The sequence below is a fragment of the Felis catus genome, chromosome E2 (genome assembly GCF_018350175.1).
Source record: "Felis catus isolate Fca126 chromosome E2, F.catus_Fca126_mat1.0, whole genome shotgun sequence".
In the NCBI taxonomy this organism is placed as follows: domain Eukaryota; kingdom Metazoa; phylum Chordata; class Mammalia; order Carnivora; family Felidae; genus Felis; species Felis catus.
Genome location: NC_058382.1, coordinates 18,640,882 through 18,668,768, shown reverse-complemented (window position 1 = coordinate 18,668,768; position 27,887 = coordinate 18,640,882). Strand labels below are relative to the sequence as shown.

General features: G+C 50.9%; 1 protein-coding gene and 1 pseudogene across 1 annotated transcript; both read left to right on the top strand.

Annotated features, from left to right (window-relative positions):
• The first annotated feature begins 347 nt into the window (after positions 1-347).
• LOC101082110 (WT1 interacting protein) lies at positions 348-20,748 on the top strand. Its single transcript, XM_019819599.3, has 8 exons — positions 348-1,023; positions 6,255-6,356; positions 15,991-16,058; positions 16,213-16,275; positions 16,440-16,570; positions 17,383-17,434; positions 18,097-18,165; positions 19,636-20,748. Exons 1-8 carry the CDS (start codon positions 348-350, stop codon positions 19,774-19,776), a joined length of 1,302 nt encoding a protein of 433 aa, XP_019675158.2. The 3' UTR covers positions 19,777-20,748.
• Positions 20,749-25,237: 4,489 nt separating this feature from the next.
• LOC102901499 lies at positions 25,238-27,641 on the top strand (annotated as a pseudogene).
• The last annotated feature ends 246 nt before the right edge of the window (positions 27,642-27,887 follow it).

Sequence of the window (27,887 nt, the reverse complement as noted above, 5' to 3'; positions counted from 1 at the left end):
GCCACTCCCCCCACATTCCAGAGGCCGCAGCGCCGTCTCCTTCCTCGCATTCCTGCCCCCACAAAGGAGTCCCTCCGCCCCCCGCGCGGCGGCCGGGAGGAGGGGGCGCGGCCCGGCGCCTCCGAGCGCGCATTCCTCCGCCGCGCGCGCCACTCAGCGGAGCGCCGCGGCCCCCGGACCGCGCGTGGCCGGCGGAACGACCCCGGCCCGGCGCCGGCCCCGCCCCGCCCGGCGCCCAGGGGTCCCGGGGCGGGCTCCGGGCTTGGGGCGGACGATGCGGCGGCGCGGCCGGAGCCGCGGCGGGAAGCGGAGGCGGAGGTGACGCGCCAGGGCCGGCGGGCCGGGCCATGCAGCGCTCCCGGGCGGCCGCGGACGAGGCGGCCCTGCTCCTGGCCGGGCTGGCCCTGCGGGAGCTGGAGCCGGGCGGCGACTCTCCAGGCCGGGGTCGGCGGGGCGCGCGGCCCGCGCCGGGAGACGAGGCGGCGCAGGCGCTGGGCCGCAGAGGGAAGGGCGGCGGCGGCGGCCCCGAGGCCGGGGCGGACGGACTGAGCCGTGGGGAGCGAGGCCCGCGGCGCGCGGCGGCCCCCGAGCTCAGCGCGCAGCCTGCGGGCAGCCCGCGGGCCAGCCTGGCGGGCTCCGACGGCGGCGGCGGCGGCGGCAGTGGCAGCGCCCGCTCCAGCGGCATCAGCCTGGGCTACGACCAGCGCCACGGCAGCCCGCGCTCCGGCCGCTCGGACCCGCGCCCCTGCCCCGGGCCGCCGTCGGTGGGCAGCGCCCGCTCCAGCGTGTCCAGTCTCGGCTCCCGCGGCTCGGCCGGCGCCTACGCCGACCTGCTCCTGCCCGGCGCCGGCCCGGCGCCGGCTCGCTCCCCGGAGCCTGCGGGGCCGGCCCCCTTCCCCCTGCCTTCGCTGCAGCTGCCCGCGGGCCGGGAGGGCGGCCCGAGCGCGGCGGAGCGACGGCTGGAGGCGCTAACCCGCGAGCTGGAGCGGGCGCTGGAGGCGCGCACGGCGCGGGACTACTTCGGTGAGCGAGCTTGGCCGTGGCTCGGCCGGGGGAGAGCGCGGGGTGGGCCGGGGTGAGAAAAGCGAGTCTCCGTGGGGCTGGGCAGAGGGTGTGTGAGTGCGAACCGCAGGGTCCGAGGTTTATTTACAGCCGCGACTTCGACTGTAGGTCTCTGGCCTAAGAAGGGGTTCCGGCAAAGTGAGTTGATGCACTCACTGCCTTACCTTTAAGAAAAAGTCATGCCAATAGGCACAATAAGCCATTTTCGGGTCATTTCTTCTTAACCCTTGGCACGTGCCTCTGCTCCTCCTGCACTGTGCTCCGTGATCAGCCGGGCAACCCCAGCACTGTAGGGACTGGTGCCCCCGTTCCCCCCAGGAGTGTGGGGAGTGGACAGGAGCAGAGAGGTGCGGTGGGCCGGGTACCACCGGCCCCGCCTGACCTGCAGCTTTGGTAATGGCAGTGGCAAGGGGGCAGAGTGTGTGAGGGAGGGGACGCCCACCCTGAGGCCCACCACACCACACCCTGGGCTGTGTGGTGTATGCGGGCTGTTTCCAAAGGGAATCCTGCTTCACAGCATTTCAAAGCCCACCAGTCTCTTACGGCCTCCATTTCCCAGTCTGCCTTTGGCCTCCTGATCCCTAGTCCTTTGGATAATTCGGAGGCCTCTTACTGAGGCTGGAGGTTCTGAGAGGGGGCCTGGGGAGGGGGCTTCCCTGCCTCCATTACTGATAAGCAGGAAGGCAGACGCACCTGGCTCTGAGGGGGTGAGGGTGGGGGTGGTTATCTTGCTGGGCAGGACTGGGCTGTCCTGGGGTTTGTATCTTTTCATGCATTCATTCCAGCTAGCAGCTCAGGACCGCCCTGAACTGGATCTTGAGAGAGGAGGAGGCTGTATGTGACAGGCTAGATGGGGGCATTCCAGGCAGAAGGAAGAATGTGGGCCAAAGGAGGCATGTGAGGATGTGGACTGTTCGACTCTGCGCCCAGGGGTTATGTGGGCCACAGGGTGGGTCTGCCTTTAGGAGGGACACGCAGAAGAGTTTTGAGCTCATCTGGGAGCATGGGGGGTGAGCATTTGTGGTTTGTAGGTGTTGTGGCTGCTGTCAGATGGCCTGGGAGCATGGAGGTGACTTAGGAAACTGTTGGCCTCTCGAGCCCGGCAGGTACCGGGAGCCGAAGCTGGGGTGGGCTTCTGAAGAGAACGCCTCCAGTGCTCTCTCTGGGGGAGACTGCCTGTCTCCTGTCCCCGTGCACCACAGGGCCCACGTCGGGGTGGTGTCTGTGAGCCTCTGAGGTTACTCACGTATCTGTGTGCGAAGCTGAGGTGGCCAGACCCAAGCAGGCAGGGAGAGAGTGAAGGGCTGACCGCACAAGACCGCATAAGCTGGTGGTCATCCTTTCGAAAGGGCCCATTGAATCCACCCAGGAGTGGGAGGTGAGCAATGGTACACCTTTTTTCCCAAGAGAAGCCAGATCTGGGTAACTTTTTCCTAATTTTTAAAACTATGGGCAACTATTTGCTTGAACTGCTGATAACTTAGTGCTGATATTTGACCTTTCGGAGCTGTAGAAGTGGCAATTTCATACAATTCAACTTGAATAATACACAGTTTTGCAAAGGGAAGTCTACAGGTAGCATGAGCTCAAGTGATGTCTGCTATACCACATCCTCAGAGTGGGTCTTCCTCTCTGGGCCACCCCTTCTCCTTGGCCCTGGCACTTGCTGACCTCCGGGTCCCTCTCTCCATTCATTGATGGCTTTAGAACTTTCCCATCTCTCCTCACCAAGTTCCGCTGCTGGGAGCCAGCCAATAGCCTCAGACTTCCAGAACCTCTTGAACTTTGGTGGCCTCCCTGCCTTCTCTTGAGCCACCTCCTCCCAAGGTCACACCCTGTTTTTGTTTCGCTTCGGTTCTGACTGCCTCTTGGTCTCAGGACCTCTGATTCCTTGAATCACCTCTGCCCTGCAGAACTCTGACTCTGAGCCAGGACTGCTGCCCCCCTTTTTTGCTGCTATACCAATAGGCGTTGATGGTCTTGAACCTCTGTGATCTCCTGGGTGCCACCCGTCTCCCTAAGCCTTGGTCAGTTCCCTCTTTTATTCCCTCAACAATCTTTCTGTTCCCTTTGGTCTCTGAGCTTGCTTTCTATTTTGCTGAGAAAACTGAGGTCAGCCGTTGCAGGCTGCCTGTTATTATCAGATCCACGTCTAGATCTGAGGATCAGGGTCATCCCACCTCCAACCCCCACCTCCTCCAATCTTCAGCTTTTCTCTTTCCACTGGACCTTTTTCTTTGGTTATAAATATGTCTTTAATGAAAAGGTCTTTCATAAAAAAAAAAATGGCAAGGAAAAAGCAAAGCCACACCTGCTTGGTCACAAAGTCTCAGTGGCATGCCCACCTCTTCCCATCCCAGTGTCTGGTTGGCATCGCCTTTGCTTGCCCACCTCCTATCTCCCCTCAGCCATCTGTCTCCCCTCACGGGACTGAGCCAGCTCTTGCTAGACCCTGGTGGCGGCCCGGCGCAGGTGCTTGCCAGGCCTCGGTGGCCTGGTCTCACTGTTCCATCCCACAGGTGGAGTCCCCTCTCTTCGAAATGCTGTGCTCCCTGAATTTCGTGGGTACTCCATCTCCTTCGTCAGTGTCTTTTTATTAAAGAGACGAAAGCACGTATTTAGAAAAAAAAGCAAACGGAACCAAAAGCTAATCATCATACAAGGTCATAGCCTCTCCTCTTGCCCCACCTCCTGTCCTGCTTCCCGTGGAAAACTGACTTTTACTCTTCACTGTGGATTGTGGTAACTTAAGAAGGTGAGGTCAGGTTTTCAGACTTGATGGACAAGAGTAAGGGTGAGGGGGTAGGTCATTTTTACTTGCCAAAGGGAAGTCTAGCTGCAGATTGTGGGATGAATTATTGGGGGCCAGGCGGGGATGCCTTGAGGACACTCTTGAAACGGACTTTAGGATGAGACTTGATGACTTTGAATCAGGCCAGTGGGAGTGAGGGGAGGGAATGAAGTCAAAATTAGGGAACAGAGTTGCTGAGATTCACAGTTGGAGGAGACAAGGAGGGTGGACCTGGATGCTCCCTGAAACCGAGCTACGCACAGGTGCCGTTTCCTCAGCAGGGACGCTGAGGCAAGAGCAGTTTTGCAGGAAATCCAGAGCTCTGTTCTAGACCTGTGGTGGTCTGAGGCCATCTGGGAGCTGGCTCAGTGACTCAGGAGAGAGGTGTGGACTGGGGCAGATCGCCAGGAGCCCTCCTCAGGCTGAGCCATTGCAGCAGGCCGGACTGCCCAGGGAGCCATGGGACAGCCACGTGTGGAGACTTGCAGGCATGTTGGCCTTCCGCATCTTCAAAACGTTTGAGTTAGTAATTAATTTCAGTATGGAATAATTGCTGTTCTCCATTCTCCATTCTGGGTCCCCACCAGCCACCTTTACTTTCCTACCTGGTTTTGAGGGCGTCTGAGCTGGCCCTCCCTCCCCTGGGGAAAAAAAACCCAGGCATGGGAGGGCCAGGACTGAGCAGGGAGTACCCAACAAAGCTGGGAAGGGAGAAGAGCCAGAAATCTAGGTGTGGGTCATAGCCTGGACACGAAAGAGGAGGAGCTGGTCCCACGGCTAGCAGGTTCGGGATGGGAGGTCTGGAGGTGTGCACAGTTAGGAGATGGCTGAATGTGGACTGAGTTTTCTTTCTTGACTTGACTTTCTTTCTTGACGTGGTACTGATGGGGAAGAGGCTCAACCGTGGTTAAATTTAAGGAGAGAGAGAGAGAGAGAGAGAGAGAGAGAGAGAGAGAGAGAGAGATGGTAGAAAGCGAGAGGGAGAGGGTGAGGGAGCATGTCCCGGAGCATCCAGAAGATTTAGGGTCTCAAGGGCCAGTGGAGCCTGTCTTCATGCCCTGTGGGGTACAGGAGATCCCGGGTAACTGTGAGGGGGGCTTCTGATGTCTGGGCTGGCCGCCCATGTTCTGGGTCTTCAGGAGGGCTGGCCAGGGAATCCCCGGGACTAGTGCCAGGCTTCCCCCTGGCGTTGCTGGTCACCCTTTTCCTTACTACCCCTCCCCTGCCTGCCGGGCACCCCACCCTGTGCTGCTAGGGGTGATCCCCAATTCTACCAGTAATCCCAGATGCCTGCATGGCAACTTCCCCCCTTCTTTCCTCTAGACCTTTGCTCAGATATCACCTGGTCACTGGGGCCTTCTTCACCACCCTAATTTAAAACTCACACACTTGTTTCCACCAGAGATATTATTCATTTACCTGTTGTCTGTCTCCCTCCACTGGAACAGAGGCTCCTTGAGCGTGCCTTCCTCGGCGTGTTGCCGAGTCTCCAGCAGCTACGCTGTGGGGCATGTGGCAGGCCAGCAAGGCCGCTGTGCTGATCAAACAAGAGAATCAATTCATCTTAGGACACAGATGAGGAAAGCATGGCTGGGGTGGGTATGCCTGTGTGGTCTTTATTCTTTCTGGTTCACAGACCGCAGAAAGGATTTTCCCTCAGTCCAAGAGCAGGTCACCGGTGAAGGGACCCAGAATGACTTTCTAATATAAACATGTCATAGGGGCGCCTGGGTGGCGCAGTCGGTTAAGCGTCCGACTTCAGCCAGGTCACGATCTCGCAGTCCGTGAGTTCGAGCCCCGTGTCAGGCTCTGGGCTGATGGCTCGGAGCCTGGAGCCCGCTTCAGATTCTGTGCCTCCCTCTCTCTCTGCCCCTCCCCTGTTCATGCTCTGTCTCTCTCTGTCCCAAAAGTAAATAAATGTTGAAAAAAAAATATTTAAAAAAATAAACATGTCATTAATATTTTTTTGAGTTTCTTTTTATTTATTTTCAGAGAGATAGAGAGCAAGCGGGGGGAGGGGCAGAGAGAGAGGGAGACAGAATCTCAAGCAGGGTCCGCACTGTGAGCGTAGAGACTGATGCGGGGCTTGAACCCGTGAACTGTGAGATCATGGCCTGAGCCAGAATCAAGAGTTGGACCCTCAACTGACTGAGCCACCCAGGTGCCCCCACGTGTCATTAATATTTTGATGGCAAGGACGGCATCAGTTAGCCCTGACTCTGTGCCCGGTGCTCTGCCTCCTCTGAATCCTGAAACAACATCAACAAACCCCCAGATACCATTATTGTCGCCAGGTCAGCCATTGGTAAATGAAGGCTCAGGAAGTTTATTCGCTGAGGGTTAGGCAGCATTAGGACAGTCATGGTGCTAACCTGGGCTCTCTCCTGCGTCTCTCCCATAGGTATTTGCATCAAGTGTGGGCTTGGCATCTACGGGGCAAGGCAGGCATGCCAGGCAATGGGGAGCCTGTATCACACAGATTGCTTCACGTGCGACTCCTGTGGTAGGTATCCTTTTCCCCGGCCCTCTTGCACCATGTCCTTGCACCCAAGTCCCAAGCTGATGGACCGCCCAGCTCTGGCCCAGGCTGGAGCGTGGAGGAGGCTGAATTGTAGTGCCTTTCCTCCTAGGCCTGGCCTGTTTGGGAGGTCCACGCCCCTGGGAAGATGTCCTGGGCCCTGGGGAGGGAGGTGTGGAACCAGGGCCTTTGGTGGCCACGGGGAAAGGAGGCCCCTCACCCAGCTTTGGGGCCTCCGTCCTGTGCAGGGCACTGATGTCTCCTGGCTGCCTGCGTGGGGCGCATGGAGCTAGTGCTGTGCTTTCTGCCTGCCTGGGTGTGGGGCTGGTCTTTTCCCTGCAATTTAGTTTTTCTCCCAAGTTTACATACAGCATAAGCTATAAATGTTGTAATTTAACCTAGACAAAGTTACGAAAAGAAAAAAGTAACCATTATCTAACCAACCTAATACATCTGCTCTCTTGATTCTACTACTATCCCTTGAGGCTTTGCCCGTAAGCAAATATCTTTCATTAATTTATACTAAACATGTCAATGTTTTATCCTGTGGAAGTGTAATACATGCACTGTGTTAAGTCAGACAGTGCTGACAAGCTCTTTTTGCAAGAGTAAAAAACCACTCATCTTTCTACTCCTGGTCCCATTCCCCAGAGGCAGCCACTTGGTATTTTTTGGCAATTTCTTCTAGAAGACACCTCCGTATCTGTAACAAGCATACCGTGCTGTTTCTTGATGTAGCACTTTTAGACTGACTGACGCTTTTGCTGTGACAGCTGAGGAACAGGTTCTGCCACCGCCTTTTTCTCTTCTCTCCTGTTTTCTCAGTGTACTTTAATCGTAAACTGTGGTTAAGTCAGTAAACCAGGTTTATGTTTCCTTGACTATTTAAAAATCCACTGCAGAGCGAGGAATTATACTGTGATTACACCCCCTTTTGGTCCTATAGTCTTTTACTTTTCCTGCATTTTTTTCTTTTTTTTTTTTTTTAGCCCCCCCCACCCCTCCCCCCACCTTGTATTGGCTTACTTTGTATAGCTTCACTTCCCGCCTCCCCAGAGGCTCCATTATATCAGGCATCCTGCAGAGTTTCTATTGGGAGGTTCTCACCTCTCTTTACTCTGAGTTCATTGCCCTCTGGGACCCTTGTGGAGTTTTCATTCTGTGCCTTCCCATGTGTACTCCCTGCATTGAATCCACTATTTCCTGGCAGCTTTTAGCTGCAGATAACAGAGAAACTGCTGAGGAGGCTTAACCTCTAAGAATATTTTTTGGCTCAGTGAACTGGGAGCCCAGAGATTGGGCTGGCTTCAGGCTGAGATTGATCTAGTGTCTCAGGCCCTATGCATAGCCGGGCTGGGTTTCCCTTGGGTTTGGTGTCTTCCTTAGGGCACCTTCTCTTATGGTGGTGAAATGTCTGAGGCAGCTTGAGACTTCCATTGGCACACCACTAGTCTGGAGGAAGAGGGGGCATCTCTTCTGGTTATGTTTTTGGAAACTTCTTTTCCAGAAAGCACCTGGCATATATCTCCTTGTATGTCATTGGCCAGAGCATCTCACACATCCATTCCTGGACCAGTTTATTTGGTTGTTGGGAATGCTGTGGTTGATTGACTGACTTGCCTGAGTCTCTGAACCAATGCCATAATACGGGAAGAGGAGTTCTGTTTGTACTAATCGAGCCCGCCTGTGGATAATGGGAATGGATTCAGGTCTCCCTTGAATGCAGCAGGCTGTCTGAGGTAAGGCTGAATACTGAGCGCATCTTGGAGGAGAAGAGAGGAATCAAAGGTGTGGAACAATGTCCACAAGATTTTGCTGTCGTTGTCTAAGAAAGGGCATTTGGGAGGTCAGTGTTCTGAATTCTGCTGTGTCCAAAATGTCTTGATTCTACCCTCACACTTACTTCAGAGTTTGTGAATAGATTTCCAAATTTGAAGCAATTTTCACTCAGCATTTTTTTTTTTTAAAGATTTTATTTTTACAGGGCGCCTGGGTGCTCCGTCGATTAAGTGTTCGACTGGGGTTCAGGTCACGATCTCGTAGTTTGTGAGTTTGAGCCCTGCGTCAGGCTCTGTGCTGACAGCTCAGAGCCTGGACCTTGCTTTGGATTCTGTGTCTCCCTCTCTCTCTGCCCCTCCGGCGCTCATGCTCTGTCCTTCTCTGTCTGTTTCTTTCAAAAATAAATAAACATTAAAAAAAAGATTTTATTTTTAGGGTGCCTGGGTGGTTCAGTCGGTTAAGCGTCTGACTCTTGATTTCAGCTCAGGTCATGATCTCACGGTTTGTGAGTTCAAGCCCCACATTAAGCTCCATGCTGACAGTGGGGAGCCTGCTTGGGATTCTCTCTGCCTCTCCCCTGCTCATGCACTCTCTCTCTAAAAAATAAACATTAAAAAAAAAAAAAACCCACCCCTGGTTCATTAAAAGACCCCATGAAGCATTTGATAAAACAGACCACATACTGGGACACCTGGGTGACTCAGTCGGTTAAGTGTCTGACTTCAGCCAGGGTCATGATCTCATGGTGTGTGAGTTCAAGCCCCATGTTGGGTTCTGTGCTGACAGCTCAGAGCCTGGAGCCTGCTTCAGATTCTGTGTCTCCCTCCCTCCCTCTCTCTCTGACCCTTCCCTGTTCATGCTCTGTCTCTCTCTGTCTCAAAAATAAATAAACATTAAAAAAAAAAAACCCATATACTGCCACATGCATAAGTTCTAAGGATTATTTTCCAGAATATTTAAAATACTTTCACATATCAATTAGAAAAAAGGACAAATACTTTAAAGTATTCTTCTGTAGTTTGACTCTGATGTGTGTGGCTCTTGGTTTTCTTTTATTTGTCCTGCTTGGGGTTCATTTTGACTTCAAACTTGGGGAAAATCTCAGCTGTTTTATTTTCAATAAAATCAGCTTTGATTCAATAAAATCAGCTTTGATTCAATTGCTTCTCTCCCATTCTCTCTATTATTTACTTCTAGAATTCAAATTAGAAATATTAGGTTTTCTCATTCTGTTGTGTCTCTTAACCTCTCCCTCATATTATGCACTTCTCTGTCTCTCATTCTGTTTAATTTCCTCAGATCTGTCTCCTGAAAGCTAAAATCCAGACCATTCATTTTTTTCTTCAACTGTGTTTAATCTCCTATTGAACTCTTTCATTGAGTTTTTTATTTCAGTGATTGAATTTTTTTTTTTTATTTCTAGAAGTTCTTTTTGTTTCTTTTCTCAAATCTGCCTCAACATTTTTGATCATTTTTATCAAGATTGAAAATACACGAAGAGTGTAAAACACACTAATCTTGAGTGTATTCCAGCTTGATACATTTGTACATGTCTACGTGCCCATGTAATCACCCTCCAGATCAAAGGGTAGAATATTTCCATCACCCCGTAAGAGTCCCTGATGCCCCTTCCCAGTCATCGGCACATGACTTTTGAGCTGTTTCCATAATTTGGGGATTATAAATAAACCTTTTATGAGTATTGCGTCTGTGCCCATTGATGGACATTTGTATTTATTTTTCTAACAGTGGAATTTCTGGGTCCTAGAGTAGCATCTGTGTGGCTTCAATATATGCTGCTAAGTAGTTTCCCATAGTAGAAGCAATTTATTATCCTGTTGGCAGTGTATTAGAATTTCAGTTTTTCCTCCTTCCTATCAGCATTGTCTGTCTTCATTCTAGTGGGGGTGGCATGGTATATTAATGAGATTTTATTTATTTTTTATTTTATTTTTTTAAGTTTATTTCTTTTGACAGAAAGAGAAAACACACGTGTTGCAGCAGGGGAGGGGCAGAGAGAGAATCCCCATCAGGTTCGTGCTGCCAGCACAGAGCCCGAGCCAGGGTTCAGTCCCACAATGGGTGAGATTGTGACCTGAGCTGAAATCAAGACTGGGAAGGCTTAACTGACTTCCCACTGAAAGAGTGGGAAGGTTAGTCAAGGCTTAGCTGACTGAGCCACCCTATTAATGAGATTTTAATTTGAATTTCTTGGATGAGTAGTGAAAACTCATACACCTTTTTATGTCTCTGTTGGCCTTTTTTTTTTTTTAAAGTTTATTTATTTTTGAGACAGAGAGAGAAAGAGCATGAATGGGGGAGGGGCAGAGAGAGAGGGAGACACAGAATCGGAAACAGTCTCCAGGCTCTGAGCCATCAGCCCAGAGCCCGACGCGGGGCTCGAACTCACGGACCGCGAGATCGTGACCTGAGCTGAAGTCGGACGCTTAACCGACTGAGCCACCCAGGCGCCCCTCTGTTGGCCGTTTGAATGCCTTTGTTTGTAAAAATGCCTGTTGAAGTCTTTTGCCCATTTGTAGGTTGGGTGGTTTGACTTTTTTTAAATTGCTTTGTGCGAGTTCTCTGTGCACCTTGGATACATGCTGTGTGTTGGATATATGTGTTATAAATTCTTTTCCTAGCCTATTCTTGCTTCATTACTTTGTTAATGATGTCTTCTGATGAAAAGAAAGTCACAGTAAAGTCCAGTTTACCTTTTTAAATTTGTTTTCAGTTATTGCTTTTAATGTCCAAGAAGTCTTTGTAATCTCATGTTTTGGACATCTGTTTCTATTTTGTAAGTGTATTACATGTTTGTATTCTGTATTGTGTCTAATTGTACCCAAATCTGATGTCTTTGAAGTCCCACTTCAATTGTTTATTGTTTCTCCTCACTCTTGGTCATGATACCTTGTTTCTTCACATGGTTTTATAATTTTTGATATAAAAACCGTATAATTTTTAAAGTCAGTCTGTGGGAATTTGTTGATGTCTGTGTTGAAGGTGCATTTCCCCAGGGAATATTCTATTTATTTATTAAAAAAAAATTTTTTTTTTATAAATTTTTTTTTCAACGTTTTTATTTTTGGGACAGAGAGAGACAGAGCATGAACGGGGGAGGGGCAGAGAGAGAGGGAGACACAGACTCGGAAACAGGCTCCAGGCTCCGAGCCATCAGCCCAGAGCCTGACGCGGGGCTCGAACTCACGGACCGTGAGATCGTGACCTGGCTGAAGTTGGACGCTCAACCGACTGCGCCACCCAGGAGCCCCTAAAAAAATTTTTTTTAATGTTTATTTTTGAGAGAGTCAGAGTGCAAGCAGGGGAGGGGCAGAGAGAGAGGGAGACACAGAATCTGAAGGAGGCTCCAGGCTCTGAACTGTCAGCACAGAGCCTGATGCAGGGCTTGAACTCATGGGCCACAAGACTATGACCTGAGATGAAGTTGGACGCTTAACCCACTGAGCCACCCAGGCACCCCCAGTGTTCTGATTTCTACCACCATAGATTAGTTTTGTCTCTTCTAGAACTTCATATACATGAAGTCAAATGTATACTATTTTGTGACTGATTTGTTGTTGTCGTTAAGCATGTCTCTTTTTTTTTAAGCTGTATATTAGTAGCACACTCCTTTTTATCGCTGAGTAAGATTTTATTGTATGAATATGCCACAGTTTGTTGATCTGTGCAACTATTGACAGATAATAGATTGTGCTGTGAACGTTCTCGTACGGGTCATTTGTGGACAAATGTTTTCATTTCTCTCTCTGTCTCTCTCTCGGGTAAATTCCAAGGAGTGGAATTTCTGGGTCATAGGCTAAGTGTATGTTTAACTTCATACGAGACTGCCAAACTGTTTTCCAAAGGGTTGTGCTATTTTATCCTCCCACTAGAAATGTTAGAGAGTTGGGTTCTGCTACATGTTTGCCAACAATTGATATTTTAGTCTTTTTAATTTTAACCATTCTAATGGGTGTGAAGTGGTATCTCGTGATTTTAATTTGCATTTCCCTGATGACTAATAAGGTTAAGCATCTTTTTGTCTGCTTCTTGACCATTTTTATCTTCTTTTATGAAGTCTGTTCAGGTCTTTTGTTCAGCTTTTGAATTGAGAGTTACTTGTCTGAAATTATTTAGTTGTGAGGATATGTATATTCTGAGTACAAGTTCTTTTCAGGATGCATGTTTTGTGAATACTTTCTCTTAGTATGAATAATATTAAAAAATTTTTTTTTTTTACATTTATTTATTTTTGAGAGACAGAGAGACAGAGAGAGTGTGAGCAGGGGAGGGGCAGAGAGAGAGGGAGACACAGAATCAGAAGCAGGCTCTAGGCTCTGAGCTGTCACCACAGAACCCGTCATGGAGCTCGAACCCATGAACCCATGACCTAAGCCCAAGTCGGACGCCTAACCAACTGAGCCACCCATGTGCCCCGGTATGAATAATATTTTTAATTAAGTTCATTATTTATTTCTTTTAGTAATCTCTACATCTAATGTGGGGCTTGAACTCATGACTCTGAGATTAAGAGTTGCATGCTCTTCTGGGCCCTAGTGATATACTTTTTTGATAAATTTTAAATTTTGATGAAATTTAATATGTAATTTTTTTTTTTGTTTTATGGTTCTTGTTTTTGTAACCTAAAAATTTTTGGTCCTCTTTTAAGTGATGAAGATAGTCTCCTATGTTTTCTTCTAGAAGCTTTAAGTCTCGCTCTCTCTCTCTTTCTCTCGTTTTTTTTTTTTTTAATCTTTTAGATATTTTACTTTTAAGTAATCTCTACATCCAGTGTGGAGCTCAAAATCACAACCTGAGGTCAAGAGTTACATGCTCTTCTGACTGAGCCAGCCAGGTGCCCCTTAAGTTTCTCATTTCTATGTTGAGGTAGATAACCCACTTTGTATTATATTTTTGTGTATGGTATAAGGCAAGGAATGGAGTTTCATTTTTTTTCCATATTTGATTTTTTTCCTCCAGTTGTTCCAGCACCTTGTGCTGAAAAAGACTTTGCTTTCCCATTTGTTTGTTTATTGAAATATCTATGGGTCTATTTTTGCAGTCTCTTCTGTTTTACTGATCTTTTTGTCTTTCCTTATTCCCATATTACACTGTATTGATTACTTTAAGTTTTAAGATAGGTAGGGTAAGTCTTCCAGCATTGTTGATCTTTTGCAAGATTATTTGGCTATTCTAGGTTCTTTGTATTTTTATATGAATTTTAGAACTGGAAGTCAGCCCTCAGCACAAGGGTTTGAAAGAAGAAAACCAAAATAGAATTGGAATGTCAGTTTCCACAAAAGAAATAAGAATGCTGGGATTTTAATTGTGTGGCATTGAATATATAGATCAATTTGAGGAGAACTGATATCAGAATATTTGAAGTTTGAAGTTGATTGTCAAGGACTGAGGTTTTTTTTCCCTACTTGCAAGCTGGTAAGTTTATCTGCCACTGTGTCACCAATGCTGACTGAAGACATGAGCCTCCTGGGGGCAGGGACTCAGAGCATGGCAGGCAGGATGAGCTTCACGTTTGAATCATTCTGCACGAGTCCCACGGGGGTGACGCACAGTGACCCAGGTGGATGCCGCACATGCAGTGGGTCTGGGACTGTGTCATGGCTAGAGAACCCTGAGTTTAGGGAACCCTGATGTTTTATAATGGGCTGCAGCAAAGCTCTCTGACCCTTGTTTCTGAGGAACACAGCATCTGTATTATATTGGACACCAAACAAGCCTGCTTTCTACTTCGGAGGGAGATAGCTATCTGTGTTTTTTTTTTTTTTTTAATGTTTATTTTTGAGAGAGGGAGAGAGAGAGAGCGAGAGGGAGGGTCAGAGAGAGAGGGAGACAGAGGATCTGAAGTGGGCTCTGCATTGACAGCAGAGAGCCCAATATGGGGCTTGAACCCACAAACCATGAGATAATGACCTGAGCCGAAGTTGGATGCTTACCCAACTGAGCCACCCAGACGCCCCACAATGTCTGGTTTGTAAGTGGTTTGGTCCACAAATGTCCTTGGGATGGTAATTCACAATGAAAGCTGCCATTCCTCTGTAAGATGTGCAGAAATGTGAGAGACCCAATGGAGAGCTATCTTCCAGCAATGGTTTATCACTCTATTCATGTGGGTCTTCTGAAATTTCTCTCAGCAAAGTTTGGTTTGGCAGAGCGAGGGGCAGACTCATCTCTTGTAAAGTTTACCTCTTAGTATTTTACAGGGTTTTTTTTTTTTTTTTTGGATGCTATTATAAATGCTGTTTTAAAAACTGTATGTTCATTTTCCAATCATTTGTTACCAGAATATAAAAATATATTTGATCTTCATATTCTGACCACCTGTCCTACAACCTTGCTAAACTCATTTATTACTTCTAGTAGGGTTTGCTTGTTTGTTTGTTTGTTTTGGTAGATTGCTTATGATCTTCTACACATCCTGATTAAAGATAGTTCTCCTTTTTCCTCTCCAAGCTTTTATTTTTTTTCACCCATCTCATTGTACGACCTAGGGCTTCTAGTCCAATGCTGAACCCTAAGGGGAAAAGCATCCACTATTTCACCATTATGTCTGATGTTAGCTGAGGGTTTCTCACGGGGGCCCTTTATCACGGGAAGGATGCTTCCTCCTGTTCCTGGTTAGGCACTGTGGGCTTTCTCCTGACGGGATGCCTCTAACAGCTGTGCCGGGTCTGCTGAGGCTCTTGTTTTGACAAGGACACGTCTTTCACCGGGGCTTTGTTACCTGGTGAGAGTTGTACTTCTTATGTTCATGGATGATGACAGTTCATTCTGGAATGTCTGCTCTGAGTCCCCCTGAAGCAAACGTATTTTATTTTACTTTATTTTATTTCATTTCATTTCATTTCATTTCATTTCATTTCATTTCATTTCATTTCATTTCATTTCATTTCATTTCTGTAATGTTTATTTACTTTTGAGAGACAGAGAGACAGAGCAAGAATAGGGGAGGGGCAGAGAGTGGGAGACACAGAATCCGAAGCAGGCTCCAGGCTCTGGCTGTCAGCACAGAGCCCGAGGCAGGGCTTGAACTCACCGACCATGAGATCATGACCTGAGCCAAAGTCGGATACTTAACCGAATAAGCCACCCAGGCACCCCTGATGTGAATGTATTTTAAAATGACAACCTCTTAACACAACCTGTCAGTGTGTTTAATCTTTTAAAAAGGAATTTTTTTTTTTATGTTTATTTATTCTTGAGAGAGACAGAGCGTGAGCAGGGGAGGGGCAGAGAGAGGGAGCCACAGAATCTGAAACAGGCTCCAGGCTCTGAGCAGTCAGCACAGAGCCCGACGCGGGGCTCGAACTCACGGACCGTGAGATCATGACCTGAGCCGAAGTTGGACGCTTAACTGACCAAGCCACCCAGGCACCCCTAAAATGACAACCTCTTAACACAACCTGTCAGTGTGTTTAATCTTTTAAAAAAGAATTTTTTTTTAATGTTTATTCTTGAGAGAGAGAGACAGAGCGTGAGCAGGGGAGGGGCAGAGAGAGGGAGCCACAGAATCTGAAGCAGGCTCCATGGTCTGAGCTATTAGTACAGAACCTGATGTGGGGCTTGAACTCACAAACCGTGAGATCATGACCTGAGTCGAAGTCAGACACTTAACTGACTGAGCGACCCAGGCACTGCTGTTTAATCTTTTAAAAAGATTTATCATTATAACAGTAGTAGCCTAATATGAAAGGGAAATGTTAATATTTGCCCATAATCTGCTTCTCGTCTGTTGGAGGAGAGTCCTGAGACATGGAAGCAGGGGTCCCATCCCCGGGTTCCAGCGGCCCAAGGACCCCCTTCTCGATACTCATCCTTGCAGGGAGACGACTTCGAGGGAAGGCGTTCTACAACGTGGGTGAGAAAGTGTACTGCCAGGAGGACTTCCTGGTGAGTCAGAGCCGGGCCCTGGCGGGTGCCAGGGGAGGGGAGGGGAGGGGACTCTCCTGCTGCACATGGAGACCTGGGCCCAGGAGGCAGGTGCTGGCTGGGCAGGGAGTGCCCCTCTGTCACATGACATCCTGGATCCTTTGTCTCCTCTCAGTACTCTGGGTTCCAGCAAACAGCCGACAAGTGTAGTGTGTGTGGACACCTCATCATGGAGATGGTGAGAACCTCCCCCAGCCTCCTGGAACCCCTCTGACATGGGTGGTCTTAGGACCCACCCTTTCACCTGTTGCAGACCTGCCGAGGGCTCAGAGCCAGAGCCTCTTCTGGGGGCTGTGCTGAGCCTTCCGTCTGCACTGACCCTTCAGTGCCTCCCACCCCCAGATCCTGCAGGCCCTCGGGAAGTCCTATCACCCAGGCTGCTTCCGGTGCTCAGTGTGTAACGAGTGCCTGGACGGGGTGCCCTTCACTGTGGATGTGGAGAACAACATCTACTGCGTCAGAGACTATCACACGTGAGTGGCCAGCACTGTTGGGGCGGGTGTGACTCCCGCTGTTTCTCCTGCCTACCCAGAAAGCATTTTTCCAGCCTGCCTGTCTGTGTTCTCCATTCTTGGCCTTTTTACTTCCAGCCTCCCCTTGTGTGCTCAGCGGCTGGGGCAAAGCATGGCTCTCTGCCTTGAACCCTCTCTTGGGTGATTCAGCCACCAGCCATCTCTCTCCCCTCCCCGCCTTTACCTGCATGCGCCCCTCCTCCTAGTGGTGGGGGATCTCCTGGCTGGCCCACCCAGCATCTATCCCTTTGCTCCCAGGGCCAGGTTTGGCCTCTTCTGCCTGGGGTGGTGGCTTGGGAGTCTCTGCAGAGTCCCTTCCCTGCCTGTCTGGTATCCATGTGAGAGGCCAGTCCATTCTCCCCAGCTGTGGCTCTAGGCCCAGCCCTCAGAGTTCTGGTCTTGTGCTACAGCCTTGCATGGGGTTGGTGCCCCGCATGGATCCCTGGTACTCCGTGTGGAGCCAGGCTTTGCAGGGATCTCAGCTAGGGGTGGCCCAAACCTGGATGTTAGGGGGCAGGGAACTCACAGGAAGTGTGAGGGAGAGGGTAGGGAGAAACGGAAGCCGTTCTGGAGGAGGTGATGGGGTGGAAGTGAATTGGGAACCAGTTAAAAGGCCAAGAAGGCACCGCAGAGGCTGCTCCCACACCAGTGTGTCCACACAAGGAAAGGGGTTCTGACGCTTGGGCCATGTCATGGGGCTACTGTGGGTGGGTCTGCCTTTGGGCCCTTGGCCTCTGGCAGCTGGTCACTTCTGTTTTTCTTTATTCCTCCAGGGTTTTTGCACCGAAATGTGCCTCCTGTGCCCGTCCTATCCTCCCTGCACAGGTAGGAACCACTCACCTGGAGATGATCAGGTGTCTGGCCCAGCCTGGCCTCTGCCCCAGGTTGGCCCCAGGTCTTAGGCCCCTGTGGGAGGGATGCGGATGCTCCCGCCCCATATCCCTCAGGGCCGAGGGTTGTGTTGTGCCCATGCACGCAGGGTGCACGTGTCCCTGCATGAGTTAGAAACGGTGGCCCTCAGCTCCTTTGCCCACGGATGTAAGGATCGCCCCCTGGGTCTGTTAGCTCTGCAGGTTGAGGTGGTGGGAGGAGCACACAAAAGGAGGATGCAGTCTATGCAGGAGACACCATCGGGTGGTGCACCTCTCTTGGCATGGGGTCTCCCACGCATGTCGGTTCTGCCCCAAGCTACCGTGCCTGGGGAGGCTGGACTGGCTCTGGTCGTTCCTGACTGCAAAGAACTGAAGAGAACACGTATACACACATTTGACACCTGTGTGACGGCTCTCATAGACATGTGTGTGTGCGGTTGGGTGCAGCTGCAGGAGGGTGTCCATTCCTGTGCACCTGCTGATGCCATTCTGGCCGCAGAAGCACTGAAGCCAGTGCTCACGTGGGCGTGAATGCACACCTGCCATGACAAGACCGTGTTGTGTAGGTGTGTGTGCTACACACAATTGTGTGCAAAACCCCATCTCTTCCTCCAGGGCTGTGAGACAACCATCCGTGTGGTGTCCATGGACAGAGACTATCATGTGGAGTGTTACCACTGTGAGGTGAGCCTGGGCCCTCCTGGAGGGCTGGTGGCTAGTGCGGTCCCCCTCCACATGGATCTCCTTTTCTCTAGGTCTTCTGTGGACCCACCTCCTTGTTTATGTCCCCATTCTCCCTGTCCTCCCTAGAGAGCCCTCCCCAAGATATGTTCTCAGCCCGTTTCTCATTCAGTCAAATATTTACTGAGGATTTACAGCATGTGGGCTGCTGGGGATGTACAGAGAATAAAATAAAGAGTCCCTACGCTTATGGCAGCGATGAGTACTCAGGCAGGGCTGGAGCCTATAGGGCTTGTCAGAGCGCATAGGAGGCCTTGGAGAATCAGGGGAGGCTTTCTGGAGGAGCTGACACCCAAGCTAAGATCTGAAAAATGACTGAGTTAGCCAAGGACAGTCAGTAAGAAAGACAGTAAGAAAGGCACTTCCAGGCAGTGGAAGCAGAATGTGCTTAGGTATGAGGGTGAATGTGTTGTTTTGTGTCACTGGAGAAGTTGGCAGGAGCTGGGGACATAAGCTGGGGACATATGAGCTGAAGAGTATGGGCTTATTCTTTTTTTTTTTTTATTTAAAAAAAAATTTTTTTTTCAACTTTTATTTTTATTTTTGGGACAGAGAGAGAGAGAGCATGAACGGGGGAGGGGCAGAGAGAGAGGGAGACACAGAATCGGAAGCAGGCTCCAGGCTCTGAGCCATCAGCCCAGAGCCCGATGCGGGGCTCGAACTCCCGGACCGCGAGATCGTGACTTGGCTGAAGTCGGACGCTTAACCGACTGCGCCACCCAGGCGCCCCAGAGTATGGGCTTATTCTGAGGGCAGTGGAGAATGATCCAAAAGGATGACATGATGGCATGAGGATTTTAGAGAGGGTGCTCTTTGCCATCAGAGAATGCATGGAGGAAGAGGGAGGGTGGCTGGGGTTCCCTGAGGAGGTTGTTGGAGGCGAGGTTGTGGTCCTGGGTTCGGGGTGGTAAACTGAGTTGCATGAAGGTCAGGCAGTAAAAGGGACTGGATTCAGCCAATGACTAAACGTGGCAGTTTGGGGGTTGGAAGGTGTCTATTAGGATCCCCCGAGAGCTAGACATGCTGGAGTTCAAAGACTCTGGCTGCAGGTGTAGGAATTTGGGAGTCATTGGCACATTTGGCTTTCTCCTTCCTGATACTCCACTCTGAGCTTTCTTAATTGCCTTGGCCTCCCCAAATTCTCAATTCAAGAAGACCCCTGGGCCCTCTTGGGGCAGCCTGGACAATCCCTTCAGGTAGTAACTTGGGCAGTTGTACGGCTTACCTCTAGTTTCCCTTCTCTCAGAGATCACTGGCCTGCCTTGTCTGTTGTCTGTCCCCCGCCGCCAAAGTCAAAGCCCTTTGCAAGTTGCACAGGGCTCCGCAGATCCGCCCCCCCCCCCCCCCCCCCCCCCCCCCCCCCCCCCCCCCCCCCGCCGCTCACTCTGGGGTTGGGGCTGTGTTCTTCCCTAGGACTGCGGGCTGCAGCTGAGTGGGGAGGATGGACGCCGCTGCTACCCCCTGGACGGCCACCTGCTGTGCCGCCGCTGCCACCTGCGGCGCCTCAGGCCCGGGCCCCTCCCCTCACCTGCGGTGCACGTCACGGAGCTCTGAGCCGGGAAAGGAGCCCACGCTGCGGCCCCGCGTGCGTGCGTGTGTGCGACAGAGAGCGCCCCCGGGCGGGACGGGTGACCCGGTCGGCGTCGGAGCTCTGTGTCCCACGGGGGGCGCCGCTGCCGCGCTTCCGCCCCACCCCCACCCACGTGCCACCAAGCTGCTGTCCGAGGGGCCGGCCCCGCGGCGTAGCTGCTTCTATTTATTCACCGTCTGTGCCTCCTCCGGCCGCTCCCTTCCTTCCAGCCCCTACCCCCTCGCTCCCCCGACGCCGGCCTTGCGTTCCCGGGGCTGCTGCGCCCCGCGGCCCCGGGCGGGCTCCCAGACCGCCGTGGGGCACCAGCTGAGGACGCCGCCGCCTTCGCGAGCAGGGGCGCGGGCCGCCTTCTTCCTCCTCCTCGCACTGGCCTGGGGACGGGAGTGTTTCCTTGTTCACAAGGGGCCCCGCCTGAGATTGCTCCTCGGGGCAGGGGTGGTCTGGCGGGTGGCGGTTGACGGAGGGCACGCGTGTTTGTGTGTCTCATAAGCGCCTTTGGTGGGTGGGAAGGGTGTCCTTTTTGGGCGGGGTCACAGGAGGGGGGAGACGAATGACACCTTTGTGGAGTGGGGCCCTCGAAGGAGCCCTGCCTTTGGCCACCGGGATTCTGAAGGGTGTTTTCAGCCACAGTCCCGCCCGGGTCTCCCCATCCCTCCCTCCTGGCTTGGGGTCCGCTTCCCCCTCGGCCCCCCTCCCCTCGCCATCCTTCAGCCTTGGGAAAAGAACCTTCTCACGCAAAATTTCCAGCCACAGGGCTCGGTCGAGAGAGACCACGAGAGGGCGCCCTGTCCCCGTGGCAGGGAGAACACCTGTTGCAGGAAAGCATTCTGTATCGGGCTCCACGACAAAAGCGTATGATTTGACTTAAATTAAGTTTTTCCTTTGAGAATATTTTCATTTTCTTTAAAAGAATATAGTTTTCTTCTAAAAACTTGGCCCACGGTTGTTATTTCTTAGAAAAACTACAAAAAACAGATGTCCAATTTGGAGATCATTAGCTAGTTTCCAGGTGGGAAAAACGTTGTAGTTTTCACTATTTTTGTGTAAATCCCTCTAAAATTTCAAAATATGCGTTTGCTTTTCAGACTTTGGAATAATGTGGGGTTTTGTTGTGTCAGCGTTTGAAGAACAGTGACCTAATGTGGTTTGGGGAATGTAGATTAATTTTCTTTCTGACACGCTAGCATTGGGAAGCTAGGACTTCTCAGTGATGGCTTATGTTGGATTTGCAACTGTGGGTGGTTTCTGCGGCAAGAGATCCCTAATCATGATAAGCCATCAATGGAATATTTTTTAATGTTTATTTATTTTGAGAGAGAGAGTGTGAGCGGGGTAGAGGAAGAGAGAGGGAGAGTGAGAATCCCAAGCAGGCTCTGGCCTGTTCCCACACAGCCTGATGCGGGGCTTTGATCCCACGAACGGTGAGATCATGACATGAGCTGAAATCAAGAGTTTGACTCTTATCCAGCCGAGCCACCCAGGCGCCCTATCAATGGAATATTCCGATTTAAGTCCATTTGTGCCTGAACCACTTCCTCTTGGCAACTGTTCTTGCCCTGCCTTCCCTCCTCTTAGATGTGGGTCTTTTTGCTTGTAGGATCATCAGCAGGGGAAACTGTGTAGGAACCAGAAGGTTGCCCGGATTGCCTCTTGGGATTCATAGGAGAGGAAGTGGCTGCCATTAGGGACCAGCTGGGCTGAGGCCTGGAGCTGGGAGGCCCCCTGGTGGGCTGAGGAAGCAAGTACATGGGAAGTTTAGTGTTTGTTAACTAAGTGTTTATTTAAATACAGAAGTTGTCTGAGATGGGGGAAGTGTGTGTTTTCTGAGAAGGGGACTTCAACAGGGTAAGGGTGGCTTCTTGGAGGAGGTGATCCCAACGGGACAAGAGAGATGGCATTTCAGGAATGAGAGGCTGTTTCTGGCTTTCTCTTCCTCTTGAGCTGGGCTGCATTGCTTTCTAGCCAGTTTTACAAAGCTTTCTTCTCATTGCCCTCTTTATTGCTTCTGATGTCAAAGCTGCTTTGCCCTTGGTTTCTCCTTTTTGCAAACTCAGCTCTTATCTTTTCTCTTCCTTTGTGCTGTGGAGGTGGCTCCTGAGCTTCCAGCCAGGGAGGTCACCATTGCCTTCCACACCTGCTCCAGCCTGGTTACCATACTTCCCTTATTCAGCTGGATTGAGTCATCACAGTGTGGAGCCTCACTTCGAGTTCATGTGTCGTACTTTGTCGCATGACCCTGGGGGGCAGTGGCCTCATCTCTGGCCACACTTTGCCCTTTTTCTTTGGGCTTCAGGGCTCTGTATTGCCTCTGTCAGGACTGGTGACCGCCACTATCCCTCTTACCACAGGGCCTTTGCGCATGCACTTCCTTTGCCTGGATCCACTCCCTGCTCAGTGCTTTACTTCCTTGTTAAATCCTTCAGATCTCAGCCACAGGAATACATCAGGCTTCCAGTTATTACACTTCACTGAACACATAGAATTTGGGGGCCCTGCTCTGCCAGCTCATTTTCCAAAAGCAGCATCTTCCAGTCCATTTTCAGGAGTTACACTGATCTGATGGTTGTTGAGACTGAAGAAGCAGTGTGAGAGCCAGACTTTGAGCCCGGTAGATTGCCCATGACCCTCCAACCCTGGGGGCCAAACGCACCTGCCGCTAGGATATCTCCCCTGATATTGGCACCTAGTGACACTAACTATGCCTTTGATCACAGCTGTACTTTTATGTATCGTATTCAGGTTTGTCTCCTCCCTAGATTGGTGAACTCTCTAGGCTAGGATCTGTCTGCATTGTTCACTTATGTCTCCACAGTGCCCAAGCCAGACCCTGCCCTGGCCTTTAGGGTCTCAACTCAGGACCCCACAACCCCATTGGTTTGCAAGTCCCAAGTTCCGCCTTAGTTGCCCAATGAAGGAGCCACAGGTGGGAGATAAATGTCCAAGAATAGGGTTTACACAAATACTATACACAGTGCACATAACATGTGTGCAGGTGTGTCCCAGGTAGCTCATTCCCATCTGTGCCTTTGTGCTAGGGCCTCGGTTCAGTACCCATGCCTTTGAGTACCAGGTCCACTGCTGTGTGTGTGTGTGTGTGTGTGTGTGTGTGTGTGTGTGTGAGAGAGAGAGAGAGAGAGAGAGAGAGAGAGAGAGAGAGAGAAGAGAGAGAGGGTCTGGAAGGTGGGCCCTTGGAAGGTTCTGGGAGTGGGTCATGGGCATGGGGTGCTTTCATGGTCCTAGGAGGAAGGGGATGGTGCTGACTCCTCCCAGTCAGTACTTCTAACCCCTGGTCAGGAAACAAAGATGAGAGCATGCTGAGCTGCAGGTGAACTTGAGTGACTTCTGTGGGCTTGCTCTGGAGGGTCTGGAAGGGGTGGGCAGTTGGGGCAGTGTTTATGGGACCTGGGAGGGGTTGGGCATGGAAACTCACAAAAGCAGAACTCCGGAGAGCAACATGGCCCAAGGAATGACTTGGGGACAGTGGGCCAGCCTGTGGCGGTAACGGGGTGATGCAGGGATGGGTGGGGCTATGCTCACCACCGGCTTCTCCCACCTTAATCGCCATCTTGCTTCCAGGTAGCAGATGCTCCCTGGGAGGGGCGAGGGCTGCAGCAGTTGTGGGGGATGGGAGTAGTCTCAGTCTGCGGGGGCTCCAGGAGGGCTGTGGGTTGGGATCTGAGGACAGGTCTGGGATTGGGGGAGGCACACAGGTTTGCTGGTGACCTTCCACCCAGTGCCGCTCTGGAGGAGCTGGCCCTGTGTGTTGTGTGTGGGCATCGGGTCTCTGTGCCCCCCGAGTGGGTGTGGTAGGCCCCTGGCTGGGAGAGGGGTGCGTGCTCTGGGGACTGGGTGACTGCTTGGAGCGGGCCTGGGTGGGGGGCTCAGAAGGGAGGGGCCGTAATGCCTGGTAGAGGTGGGGAGGCCCCTGCAGAGCCATCCTGGGAGGAGTTCTGCGTGGCCGCGTCTCCTGGGCTGGCAGGACCATTCTGAGGCAGTAGACATCAGGTGGATGTCTACACACCTGGAGAGCCCAGGGTGTGTCTGGGTCCTGGGGAACCTGGAGAACCCAAGAAGGACACAACTGGAGTGGCAAGGTGCCTTCTCCCTTTCTTTTTTCTCTGGCCCGGAGAACACTGCCGGGGTCCCCTCCCTGAGCCTGGGTGTGTGTGTCACAGGTTGACCTTTTCCTGTCCTACAAAGGAGAGCCTTGGAGGCTCTCCTTCTCCAAGGACCTCAGGCCCCTCCACCCCGCCCCCCCCCCGGGCCAGAGGGACGGTGACCCTAAAACATCTGGTACTTGGCAGGGAAGTGCCCAGTAGTGGTGTCAGTGTGCCTGTCATATCCTGACCTGTCTGTGCCCAACCACTCCCCTGTCATTCCCGTTGTCCCACACCAGTGCACACCCTCTCCATGTCTGCTGTGCAGGTGGACCTGCATGTCACACACACCTGCCCTGCCCACTGGTTACCCCACCTTACTTGCCTGCGTTTACCAGCCTGTCCCAGGCACCTGTGTGACAGCTGGCTCACTTCTCTGTGACAGTGCCTGGGCCATCAGTGTCCTTGGCCATGGTCAGCCTTGTGGACCTTGTGGGTGGGGCTTGAGCCCAGGAGAGGCATTTCACCAGGCCCAGTGTTTATCATCCTCCTTGCATCCCAAATTGTTTTGGAAACACCGTCTTCCACCTGAGCCAGCAATGCCTCCTTACCTTGGCCCTCTGCCTGGTGTAGATTTCAGCCAGGATCTGTCATTGCAGCCAGATGGGGGCTTTGAGTCTCAGCCTGCCCAGCTCGGCTCAGCTATCTCCCACCATCCCCGCAATGTGGTCTACCATGACCGTGGGGAGAGGGCCTTCCTCTGATGGGGGACAGGTCGTTTGGGGAGTGGAGAGGAGTGCCTATGGGGATCAAAGAAGGCTGTGTCTGCCAGGGGACAAATTGATGAGGCTGGTGCCACGTAGACTGGGAGGCAGAAGTGGTTGTGTGTGGGGGTCAGGAGCCATTCATGTGAGCAAGGCACCACAGGTTCCTAGGGGAAGACCACAGGAGCCCTGGGTGGGGATGGGGGGGGGATATCTCACTGCTAGGGGTCAGGGGAGAAAGATTGCATTTAGCTGTGAGGTGGGCCCTCCTTTCCTCCCTTCCCCCCGTCCCCTTCTTCCTTCTCTCTCTTCCTTCCTTCTTTTTCTTTCTTTCTTTCTTTCTTTCTTTCTTTCTTTCTTTCTTTCTTTCTTTCTTTCTTTCTTTCTTTCTTTCTTTCTTTCTTTCTTTTTCTTCCTGTTATTTTTTAAAGGTTTTGTTTTTGAGTAATCTCTACACCCAACATGGGGCTTGAACTTATGACTCCAAGATCAAGAGTTGCATGCTCTCCCAATTAAGCTAGTCAGGTTCTCTCTTCTTTAAAAATAAATAAATAAATAAATAAATAAATAAATAAATAAATAAATAAATAAATAAAGACTGTTATATTTGGTCTCACTGGGAAAAAAAAAGAACAATTCACTGGCTTTTGGACGGAGCAAATTTATTGTCCCTTCTGTGGAGTGTAAAGACGTGGTAGAACACGTTCCTTGTGGGAGTGTAAAATGAAAATTCTGCTTTGCCATATGGAGACGCCCGTTATGTGGAGGAGACAGTTGGATAGTTAAGTTCGGAGCTCAGAGAGGAAGTCAGGGCTGGAGACAGAGGTGTTCAAAATCATGGGTGAGGTCACACGGAAATAGGGTGAGACAGAAAAGGGAAGGGGCCCAAGCCAGAGCCGCGAGGTGCTCCCACATCTAACTCTTGGCAAGGGGGATGGAGGGGGACTGGCTGGGATGATGGTGGATTAAGGTGGCATCAGAGAAGCTTGTATAAAAAGGATTGAGACAGGAAGGCAGGGTCTGCAGCAGGGGCTTTGGAAAGATGGAGATCACTGTGACCTTGAATCAAGTTGTTGCAGTGCAGCAAGGGAGTAAAAGTAGGTCCGAGTCCATTGAGATGAGAGGAGGGAAGGAAGAGGAGGCAGGCAGCTCTTTCAAGTATATTGGGAGGAGGTGCACAGGTGAAGGGAGCTTAGGGCAGGGAGAGTTCTTTTAGTGTGCAGAATCCTGTCTGAAGCTCCTTGTCCATGTCTGTAAGAACATGTATACCCCACATGGGCATTCTCAGGGTTGTCTTACCCACCAGATCCCAGTCTCCATGGGGACAAGGTCTGTGACTGCGGTAGTCACAGCTGTGTCCAGTCCCCTGCCCAGCATCTGGGTCCTAAGGTACTGAGGTACTGGTGAACGTTGGTTAAGTGAATCGGTCAATACATGTAAAGCACTGAGAACACTAACAGGTGCATAATAAATGCTCAGTAAAAGTGAGTTACTGTCGTTTGGTGGATGGGGAAGTCACTGAAGACTGGATGGCAGCAGTTCTTGAGACCATGATGCTCCTGTGGTAGACTGACCAGGGTGTGGCTCCAAGTCCTGAAGGATGGAGAGGTTAAAGATGCCCAGCAGCACCATGCAGGCCAGCTTTGGGAGTCCGCACTGCAGCCCTGAAACTGGATCGCGTCACCATCCAGGAGCTCACAGCTCCATTATTTGACCCAGCCCAGGTGAAACCAGGAGAGACCCTGGAGGAAGGGGCTAACTCAGGAAAGGAGTCATTTATTGGACATCACCAGGATGGTGTCTCTCAGATTCATCCTTCCAGCCACAATGATGTCTACAGTAGGTGCCAACAGCTTCGCTTTGACTGGGGAGGCATCTGGTGGTGGTACCGTGGAGAACATTAGGCAGAGACTGGGCACTGGGGGCCTTTTTGACCTCCGGTCGGGCCAGAGAGATGTAGATCACCACTCTGTGAGGGTTGCACAGATCCTCTTTTAGACCAGCTCGACACTCAGCTCAATGTCACTGAAAATGAGTGTCACAGCTGCAAATGCTGTTGAAGATCTCTGAGCAAATGAATGAGGACGACTGAACAGCTACAGACAGAGCTAAATGAGATAGACTGGTAGGAAAGCTTGAGAATGCCCAAGCTGAGGCTAAGACTGGATCCAGAGGAAGCTCAGTACCATAGGGGATACAGAGAACATAAACAACAACAGCCAGAACTGGATGATGAGCTGAAGAATGTAGAAAACCAAATGCCCTATGCCCAGATGCAGCTGGGCCAGCTGAAGAAAACCAGTTTCTTCAGTGCAACCTTTCATGTCTGGCACAGAGGACAATATGGTACAATCAGAACCTTCAAACTGGGTCGCCTGCCCAGTGTCCCTGTGCCATGGAATGAAGTTAATGCACTTGGGGCTGGAAAGCATTGCTGCTGTGCACCCTGGCCAGTGAGATGGGTCTGAAATTTCAGAGGTATCAACTTGTTCCCTGCGGAAACCATTCCCATCTGGAGTCTCTGACAGACGGGTCTAAGCAGTTGCCATTGTACTATCCTGGGACAAGTTAGACCACGTGATGATGGAGATGTTGAGAAAGATGAAAGGAGAGGTTGAGAAAGGGTGAGACACATTTTTGTCTTCCTCACAGGAAGGCAAAATTGAAGACCCAGGAAGCAGTGTGGCTCCCATTCCGTTGAAACCCAGTTTAATCCTGACAAACAGTGGACCAAAGTTCTTAAGTTCATGCTGGCAGATTTTAAGTGGGGTCTTGCTTGAGAATAGTTTCATAACAAGACTTCTTTTTTCCCTTACAGAGATGCTCGCCTCAGAAGCTTACATTTTGTTTGGCTTGCAACAAGAAATGTTTTAAATTAAACTCAGATAACATCAAACAGCATATTAAAAATTTTTTTTTAACGTTTATTTATTTTTGAGAGAGAGAGAGAGACAGAGCACGAGGAGGAAAGGGAGACACAGAATCCAAAGCAGGCTCCATGCTCTGAGCTGTCAGCACAGAGCCTGACGCGGGGCTCGGACTCACAAATTGTGAGATCATGACCTGAACTGAAGTCAGTCGCTCAACCAACTGAGCCTTCCCGGGCGCCCCTCAAACAGCATATGTTTACAATACTAGAAAAGAATAAATCCACAAGTCCACTTTATTTTAAAATATTGAACAACAGGGGCGCCTGGGTGGCTCAGTCGGTTG

What these genes read in the sequence shown, in the direction of transcription:
- LOC101082110 (XM_019819599.3), top strand. Translation starts at nt 348, where the DNA reads ATGCAGCGCTCCCGGGCGGCCGCGGACGAGGCGGCCCTGCTCCTGGCC. An exon ending in GACACCTCATCATGGAGATG is followed by an intron (nt 16,276 to 16,439) that starts GTGAGAACCTCC and finishes TCCCACCCCCAG; the next exon opens with ATCCTGCAGGCCCTCGGGAA. An exon ending in TGCGTCAGAGACTATCACAC is followed by an intron (nt 16,571 to 17,382) that starts GTGAGTGGCCAG and finishes TTATTCCTCCAG; the next exon opens with GGTTTTTGCACCGAAATGTG.